This window comes from Rhincodon typus, chromosome 16 (genome assembly GCF_021869965.1).
Source record: "Rhincodon typus isolate 14 chromosome 16, sRhiTyp1.1, whole genome shotgun sequence".
Lineage (NCBI taxonomy): Eukaryota > Metazoa > Chordata > Chondrichthyes > Orectolobiformes > Rhincodontidae > Rhincodon > Rhincodon typus.
Window position 1 is genome coordinate 2,687,178 of NC_063347.1, and position 9,879 is coordinate 2,697,056.

Sequence of the window (9,879 nt, forward strand, 5' to 3'; positions counted from 1 at the left end):
GGGGGGAGGGGGCCGAGTTGAAGGCCCGAAGCCTGGGGCTGGAGTTTGAGGGCAGACGGAGGGCAGGCCCGGGGCGAGTGTGGTGCCTATGGCCCGCTGCCCCGCGGAGGGCCCGGCTGTTCAGGCCTGGTCACGGATCCCGGTGGTGGGGCCTCGGGCCCTGGAGGACGCGCTGTCCGTGTGGAGCCCGCTGTCCCCGGACCCGCTTCAGTCTCAGTCCCAGCTCCTGAGCTTCGTGGCCGGGCTCCGTGACGAGGGTTACCTGCCCACCGTGCTCCGGAGCCGGGACGTGTACGGCTACACCTCATCAACCTGCCAGGTCCCCCCGCCTGGGCCTGGGCCTGGCCCCGGAGCCTCGGCCTCAATTAGCAGCCAGGCCCAGGGGGGCGCCTCCAGCAGCAGCAGCGCCGCCGCCGCCGCCGCCAGCCGCAAGAAACCCCGTAAAAACCCCAAGTGTAACGGCTGGCTCCGGCCCCCGGCCTCGGGGGTCCGCCTGATGGGAGAGAGCTCCCTTAGGAGACACCGTTACCCCGAGAGGAGAGCCCCCAGGGAGAGGGAGAGCAAGAGCCGCCGCCAACAGCAACAGGCCCTGAAGCCCAGGCCTGGGGCACAGGCAGATCCCACTAACAGCAGGCTGCAACTCCTCAGGTCCAAGGTCATCAAAGTGGACGACTCCTCCTCGGACGAGGAGGTCCGCAGGAAAGCGCAGAAGATCCTTCGGGTCAACCTGTCACCAGTCATCAGGATCAGCCCCATCACCTACCCCCTTCACTAGGGGCTTGACCGCTGGGGATGACGAGGACAAAGGCGCCACCGTCCCTCCCTCTTGCTCTCCCCACCACCAAGGCCAGGCGTTTCCCGCTCCGTCCGGGCGTGCGGCCGGACCCCGAGGGACGCAGACACGCAGCGAGACTCGTCGTACGTTTATTCACCGCGATCTCCGGAGCCCACCCGGACTGGTGTCCAACACCCAGGATTCTCGACCGAGCTGGGGTTGCCAGAAGGAAAGGAGGTTCCAACCGCCGCCTGGAGCCCCCACCCTCGAGCCGTCCTCTCGCTTCCCAGAGCATTTCTTCCACCCCCTCCCAGTCCAAGTCTCAACACCAAACTGTCTACACCCGCTGTTTTCTTTTTAATATCGTAGTGCAATATGAGATGTGACTCTGTCTGGATGTCTTTCCAAAAGTCTGGTTGACCACGGATCGATTTTTTTTATTTCCTTTGGGGCGAGCCAGCACAGTCTTGATGGGCTGAGTGACCTTCACCACCACCTCCTGTCCCGTAACCGTTCTGCGACTCTGTCTTTAAACTTTTGTATCCTTGGAAAACTGTGTCAGGCGAGCTTGCTACCTTCAAAGGGAGACTTCAGTTGATCAGTGTTCATTTAGAGTTGGTACTCTCACTGCTTTAGAAACATTTCCTCGTTTCCCCCCACCCAGCCACTCCAGAGATTTTCAAATCGAGGGTTCTCAAGACAAGTATTCTGAGAACTTTCAAGTAATGTGTCCTGGAATGGTGTCACAAACAGTTCTGTACCCACCACTTTCATTTTGACTTCGTTGCCGTTGGTGTTTCGTTTACTTTTTGTGTCTAAAGTCAGAAGTAATACAACACTATGTGATAGTCCCTACAGGTTTATTTGAAATCACAAGGTTTCGGAATGCTGCTTACCTTTGTCACCTGACGAAGGTGACAAAGGAGCAGCGCTCCAAAAGCTTGTGATTTCAAATAAACCTGTTGGACTACAACGTGGTGTTGTATTACTTCTGACCTTTTCCACCCCAGTTCAACACCACCTCTATTTGTGTCTGGTCTGACAGGAAGAAGTGGGAACTAGTGAAGGGGAGGGAAGATATTAACCAGTGTCTCTAGTCCTGATCAATGTTGGGGTGAGTGTGCGCAGAGACTGCGTCCTGTTGGGTAAAGAATTGGACCTGGTTAAGATTCTCTGCCCATAACTTGTTGTACTTGCCCATAACCTTGTTGTCACCTTGGCAAGATGACAAGAAGGCCATCCACAGCAGTGTAAATGTGTTCCAGGACCAACAGATTTCCAACGTGACACCTGTTCTAATTATAGGCAGCTTTTGCGATGGGCTACACACAGTGGTCCCACCAGAACCTGAGGCACTGATTATTTATCAGATTACTGGTGTGTAGCACCAGAGATTTCAGTAGACGGGAGGGTAGAATAAGTGCATATTGAAACTTAGATGAATGCTTTGATTCGATTTGTACTTTTATTGTGTGTGTGCATGCAGGTTTTTTTAGTCAAAGTCTGTCCTTCTCGCTTGAAGTTCTTAGCAAACAAACAGTCTGTAAACTTTTACTATGTGTAAGGTCCATGTTCTGTGCTGTATGAAACAGGGTGAATGTCAAACAATGAAGAGTTCCCTGTCAACATTTACACTGTTATATCCAGCATCTTCCCTCTTTCTTTACAGACTGTGGCTCCACTAATGACCAGCTGCTTTCTGGTTACACTTTTTCCACCAGGCAGTTCAGGTGAAGAAGTCTTCACAGTCCAGAACAGTCCCGTTTCCTCACCCATCCAATGTTCTCCCTCTTTCTTCTTATCTTTGGAAGTACTGGAGACCAGCTGCACCTTCACTTTGGCCAAGGTTCTCTTACACAGATGTAATTCACAGACATCCTGAGCTCTGAAGACACAGTTACTTGCTGGATAAATGGACTGACAAGCCCAGGCGAAATCCAGAGGGCTTTAGAGAAAGAGCAGAGAGAAGTGAGACAAATGACACAGCTTCTTGAATGTGTCACCGCAGTCACAAGGACCTGACTAGCCCTTCCTGTGCTCTGTGAGTCTAAAAGAGACTAATATTGAGTTTTATGTTTGCCTTTAGAGTTCTTTTAGAAGCGTATTGCACACTAAAAGATGAATTTTGGTAAATTAAACTTACTCTGAATAACGATATTGAAAGTAAGTAATACAATTAGCATAATGTCCTTTAATATATTCCTGTGTAAATTATGTACTTTTTTATATAATTCTAGCTTTTCATATTTTGCACTTGGATAAGTAATGTCAACTCACATTCCCCATCCCAGCAGATTCAGAATTGGTCCTTGAAGTTATCACTTAACAAAAGTCCTTCAGGTGGGTGTTCGTTGTGTTCCTTGCAGGAAGGAAACCTGCTTTCCTTGTCCCCTGTGGACCCATATGTGACTCAAGTCCCAACTCTAGGTGCTTGATTCTTGACTGGCACTCTGCGTGGCCCTGTAAGCCATTCACTTTCTGTACAACCCACATCCACCCTCTCGGGGCTCATAGAGATGTCCAAAAATTCCAGTGGTGCTGCATTCCACGGAGGGAAAAATTGACTGAAAGTAAATGTGTGGGACTGTCTGGTTAACCTGCAGTGTTAGATTTGATTTTTTTTTTTCCCTTCTTCCAAGAACTCATCTGAATGTTTCTTGGATTTGATTCTTTCCAGGTTGTGGCTCTCATTTGTGTTGGAGCACATTGCTCTTTGTGTAAAAAGGAGCCTGTTCTTCTGTTGTAAACTAATGCAGGAAAACCAGAAACCAGAGCTCAGTAACAATTGAAACTTTGTGGTGTTTGCAAAATCATTTGAGTTCCTGTCTTCCCCCGCTCTGTGCCTCAGCTTATTTGCAGAAACCCTCGTTCATGCTCTGTGTGTGTACAAATCCCTCTGAGGCAATGAGGGTCTTTAGGATGCAGCAGAGGGGATTTATCAGAATGGATCCATGGATGAGGATTTGAGTGGCAGGGTTAGGTTCGGAAAGCTCGGGTTCGTCTCCGAATAGCGTGAAAATAAAAACAGAAGGTGCCAGAGCTGCAGAGTTTCTCCAGCACTATCTGTGGAGAGAGAAGCAGAGCTCACTTCCGGTTCCAAAGAAGTGTCATGTTGTACTCAAAAGCATTAATTCTGGTTCTCTCTGCACCATTGCTGCCAGAGCTGCTGAGTTTCTGTACCACTGTCTGCATGATAGAGGAGTAAAGATTATGAAATAAAAACGGAAAGAACTGCGGATGTTGTAAATCAGGACCAAAAACAGAAGTTGCTGGAAAAGCTCAGCAGGTCTGGCAGCATCTGTGAAGAGAAATTAGAGTTAACATTTCAGGTCCGGTGACCCTTCCTCAGAACCATGTGTATAAGATGTATATGACCGGTTTGGATATGGTAACAAAAGGATGAGATGTTCTGATTAGTGCAGGGCTGGGCTGCCCAAGTTTAAGGTTTTGGGTGAGAAATGCAGGGGGTGCGTGGAAGAACATGTTTATCCAAAGATCTGGAACCTACTGTCCATGAAAAGCTGGCGAAAGTAGAAACACTCAGTGATTTAGAAAGGAAGTTGGGTGGATTGAGACTTCAGAGAAATAAACTCGTCAGACAGTGGGGAGTGAGTGGGAGAATGAGCTGGCATGGACTGGATGGCTGCCTCCTCTGTCTGATGATTCTATAGCTCCTTTTGTCCCCTTCCCAATCACTGTCACTTTTCCATCGCTACAATCCTCTGAAATATCTTTGATCCTCCAACACTGACCTTTTATGTATTTCAGTTTTCACTCCTGGAGGCTGTGCCTTCCGCTGGCTTGGTGCTCACTCCTGAAGGCACTGGCTTGGTGCTAAGCGCTGGAATTTGTTCTATAAACTCTCTCGCTCTCTCTCTCTCCTCCCCACCCCCCACTTCCTTTAAGGCACTTAGTAAAAACCTACCTCTTTGACCAAGTTTTTGATCATTGTATTACTAACTCCCGATATGACTCACTGTTAGAATTTGTCTTCTTTGTGCTCCTGAGAACTCCTTGGAATGTTTTGCTAAGTTCATGGCGCTATATAAATGCGGTTATTTTTATAACATACTGAAGCTTTATCTGAGAGTATGAAGGCACAAAGGGGTGGTTAGAGGGTTCCTCAGTAACATATTTTCAATATGAGACAAGACCACAGTTTTAATACAGCTCTTTTTGCATGGGTTAAATTCAGATGAATGGTGTCCTGATGTGTTGTGAATGATGGAGGACTGTGCTATTTGAAGTAACTTTAATACTGAATCTATTTCCTGTAACTGTGCTTAACAGGAGCTAGGATGGAGTTGGGTCTGATTGTTGGGGCCCGGGATGATCATAACCAGGACCCTACCTCTTCGATGTGGATGGTGGACTTTGGAGTCAGAGCAGGCAGTCTTTTGGCAAATCTATATCTGGCATTTGATATGTTATTTTGTTGATTGAATCCCAATAGTCCAGTATGTCAGCCACACATGGCTACATTGGGAATACAGATCTGAAAAGTTTCAGTGCTGATTGGAAATGAGAAGAACTCATGATGGGTAGTGCTTTTGGTTCGGTAATCTCAGTTACTGTGTGCTTGGAATTTACAAACTCAACCACTGTGTACATTTACATGGGAATTGTAGAGTGTCTCAGTGCCTGCTTATTGATCGTTTGCGGCTGCTGTGGGGTCTGTTCAATAAATATCCACACAGGACGTACATTTATCAGGGTTGTCTGAGAGGCATTGTGTCCTGCAAACGGTGGAATTAGATTAACATAGTCTGAAATGTGGCTCATTAGTGGTTTCAATTGGCCAACTCTGGATAATATGTAATATTTTATTCATATGTATTTTTAATTAACCTGTTCAGAGATGTTATAACACATCTTGGAGCAGGTGTGGCTTGAACCCAGGTCTTCCAGCCCGTAGGTAGGGACACTACCACAAGACCCCCTAATTTTGATATATCACCATTTGTATTATTTCCACTGTCCCCTTCAAACACTGGGTATTGTCCTCTGGCATGGTACTGATGTAAGGCAGGGAGGAACCAGTCTCCCTCTGTGACACATGTCTGTATCTTTCCACCCACCAGCTGAGGGGCTGCTATTGAGATCAGCTGGAATCGGGTAAAGGGCTCGAGCTCCTCGCGCTGCAGTCTGATTTTAATGTAGTGATGCTAACCACAAGGTGTGAGGACATGGGCTGCTGAGAGGCTAAACTGAAGTTACCTGCGATGCCTTCTCTAGCAGAATTCCCTACCAATACTGTGTGTCTGGAATTGCATGTGAACAATGGCTCCATCACCACCCCCAACCCCATCTGCAATCCATACAGACTGTGACCCTTCACTGATATAAAGTTGCTCCAATATCCAGTTGCCTCCTGTTTATCAGCGTTTTTCTACCATAAAGGTTAATCATTTCCCATTCAGACGGTGAAACACTTTATTGGGGAATGCTGTGAGACAGTGAAGGAGACCATCCCGTGCTTTGATTCGGATTGACGGAGGCTGCTATCTTTGGAATGAGTGGCACCTCTGTGGGAGGTGTGCTTCAAAGTGTTACTGAAATAAAACCAAAAAAGATGCAAAATTGCTGGTGTGTCTTTGACATCTCAATGTCTGTAGCTGCACACTCACCTGCTTGTTGTAAATGTTCTTCGTGTTCGCCACCAGTAATCAACATGTTTTTGATTCAAGTGGCTCTGTGTTTTTACATAAAACCAATTTAGCTGCCTTTTCAGTAGAAAGCCTTTACTGTGAATTATGAGAGGTCTGTCAGGAAATTGGATTTGTCTTCATCCTTATGTTAAACGTGACTGTCAGACTATTATGCCAATGTTTTGCATTTTTGTATGTACCTTTTCTCGTATTTTGGCATTATCATCCCAAAATGAATGTTTTCCAGAATGTTTCAAAGATTCAACTTGACTTTTTAAATAATTGAGAACAAGGGTCTGGATTTGGAAGCAATTAAAATGCAGGGTCTTTGTTCTCCATTAGGCCCTTGGTGTGAGATAAAGATCTATCTGACTTTGTGCTGGAACTGTGTTGCAGCTACCCAGTTATTGTCTAGACAATGTGACTCCAACTTCCAGCCTCCACTTGAGCAACAGCTAAAGATATAAGGAGAAATCTCTTAACCCCTCAAGTTGAATCAATCAAAGACAACCTTCACTGACTTGGAGTAGGCAGTGCACAGACTTTGAGAGGAGAGAATTTGCAGGGCGATGTGGGAATGGGATTAACTGGACAGCTTTTTCAAAACACCAGTACAAGACTGATGGGCCAAATGGCCTACTCCTGTGCTGACATATGCTGGTTTGAGAAGCTGCTGATGAGGCAGCAGCTCAGTGTTTGTCCCCGTTGAAAGGTGGGTTTGCTGCAGTAACCTTGCCATTAAGTATTTTTGGGCCTAAGGAAGGGACAATTGCTTCTCAAATATGAACGCGCAAAGCTGTTTTTGTTTATTTTCCTGAGCAACAGCATCTTCAGAGATCATCTCAGGAATGGATATGTCAGGGTTTTGTACCTGAGAGGTTCTCTCTGCCCCCATCCCAGTGGTGAGGCCTTAATTACAGTTGGGAACATGTCAAGTGGAGTCCCAGCTGTGTTTTGCAGAAAGTGCAGAGTGAACATCTGGAGGAAAAGCAATCCTCCTTTCAACAGGAGATTGAAGGGCAGTTAAAGGTTCCTCATAAACCCCTGTCTGTTCACTCCTCGCTGAGAGCCCTGGTCCTTCCTACAACAGTGAATCATTTGAGGACAGAAAGCGCAGCAGGATAGGCTTTGCATTGAACACCCTTGCGGTGAATTAATCACAAACTGGTGAGGAGCACAACAGCTGAAGAGCTGCAGTATGTCCAGGATGAATGGCCCCCTATCTGAAATGCGCATCGTCCTGTGAACTTTGTTGAATGCTTTTCTGACAAACCGCACGGAAGGGTGTCTTTTGGTGTCACCTCACAGAATTCGTGTCAGCACAGTATTGTTGAAAACGGTCTGCTTTTCATTGGCAGTCCTGCTTTGGATTTTTGGAAAGCGCATCAACCTGGACTTGCTGTGAGCAGGGGTTGGAAGTATTCTCACAGGATGCTATTGAGAGAGGCACAAATGTGCAGGTGGGGAATCTAGGAAATGATAATTTGGAGATGGTCATGTGGCAATAGTTTGAGCAGTTTTCTGGGATGTAAAAGGCAGTGTATGTGTTTTAGATTTTTAAAATGGGGAGGGTGAGGAATTGGGCAATTGATTTATATATTTTTAACCTTTTCAAACTTAGAAGATTTTCACACACCAAATGGAAAGCTGGGAATGAGTGATTTTGATATCTTGATCTGTTTGTATGATTTACATTTATTTTCCAAATGACACTTCTGACTGTGAAATGTACTGCAATTTTTCACTATTGGGATTACAGTATGGACAGGAGTTATTTAAATAATAAAGAAACATTTTCAACAATTTAATAGTGAGTCTTGGGTGTCACAGCTTGATTGTTAATTTTTTCAGGAATCCATCGGGAGGCAGTGTCTGCTGCACACAATCTTACTTCACACAAGAAAGCTCGTCACAGCACACTGTTCCATCATGTTCAGTGTGACTAGGAGTGAGACACAGGCCTAACCAATTTTAGTCTTCCTAATCCAAAGTCCCAGAGGGTAAGCAATGTACCACATGGCTTTATATAGAAACAGGAGCAGACCATTCGGCTCTTCAAGCCTGCTCCACCATTTGATATGATCATGGCTGACCATTGAGCTTAATGCCCCAATCCCACCCTCCCCCCGTCATCCCTTGAGCCCTTTAACCACAAGGGCAATACCTACCTCCTTGAAAACACCCAATCTTTTGGCCGTAACCACTTCCTGTGGTAGTGAACTCCACAGACTTGCAACTCTCTGGGTGAAGAAATTTCTCTCACATCTCAGTCCTCAAAGGTTTATCCCTTATTCTTAAACTATAACCCCTGGTTCTGGGATCTTCCACCATCAAGAACGTCCTTCCTTCATCTACCCTGTCTAGACCTGTAAGAATTTTATAGGTTTCTTTTGAGATCCCTCCCTCATTGTTCTAAACTCCTGTAAATGTAATCCTAACCGACTCAATCTGTCCTCATGCGTCATCCCAGGAATCAGTCTGGTAAACTTTCACTGCACTCCCTCAACAGCAGACATTCTTCCTCAGATAAGGAGACAAAATTTTCTCACAATATTTCCAGGTGTGGCTTCACCAGTGCTGTGAGCAATTGCAGAAGCAATTGTTGCTGTACTCAAATCCCTTGCACAAGGAAGGCAACCACAGTTTGCTTTTGTCAGCACCTGCTACACCTGCACTTATTTCAGTGACTGGTGCATCAGGACCGTTATTCAAATAATAATCCATCTTCCTCGTTTCACTACAGAAGTGGATAACCTCACATTTGTCACAATATGCTGCATCTGCCATGAATTTACTGTTCACAGCCTGTCAAATCAAACAACGGCATATCAGCATCCTTCTCACAGCTCACTCTCCCACTCAGCTTTGTGTCATCTGCAAATTCTGTGTATTATATTTAGTTCCCTCATCTAAAACTTTAATATACTTCTTGTGATTCCCCACTGATCATTGCCTGCTCTTTGGAATTTGACACATTTGTTCCTATTCCTTAAGGTGTGCCATGGTGGTTCAGTGGTTAGCACTGCTGCCTCAGAGGGCCAGGGACATGGGTTCAATTCGAGTCTTGGGTAACTGTGCATTTTGCACATTCTCCTAGTGTCTGCATGGGTTTTCTCCCACGGTCCAAAGATATGCATGTTAGGTGGATTGACTGTGGTAGGTGGGGGTTACAGGGCTAGGGTAGGGGGCTGGATTTGGGTGATATACTCTTTGGAGGGTTTGTGTGGACTTGATGGGCCAAATGGCCTGCTTCCTCATTGTAGGGATTCTATAATCCTTGTTTCATGTCTGATAACCAATTTTCTCTCCATCTCAATACACTACCCCCAATCCTTTGCACTTTAATTTTATACATTAATCTCTTATGTTGAAAGTCTTCTGAAAGTTCAAAAACAAAACCACGTCCACTGCCCCCGGCCCCCCCCCCCCCCCCCCCCCCCCCCCCCCCCCCCCCCC

At 46.2% G+C, this 9,879-nt stretch overlaps 1 protein-coding gene across 4 annotated transcripts in view; it reads left to right on the plus strand.

Annotated features, from left to right (window-relative positions):
- The first annotated feature begins 8 nt into the window (after positions 1-8).
- The window catches only part of LOC109924820 (coiled-coil domain-containing protein 71-like), an 18,825-nt gene continuing 8,954 nt past the window's right edge, over positions 9-9,879 (plus strand). The window contains exons 1-2 of one of the 4 annotated variants that reach the window (XM_048606257.1): positions 9-2,816; positions 8,275-8,423. In XM_048606257.1, coding sequence (XP_048462214.1) covers positions 89-775 — 687 coding nt within the window. In that variant the 5' untranslated portion in view covers positions 9-88 and the 3' untranslated portion in view covers positions 776-2,816; positions 8,275-8,423. Of the gene's footprint in view, positions 2,817-3,115; positions 8,232-8,274; positions 8,424-9,879 lie in introns of those variants that run through there. The other 3 variants (XM_048606256.1, XM_048606260.1, XM_048606258.1) reach the window with 3 other exon arrangements.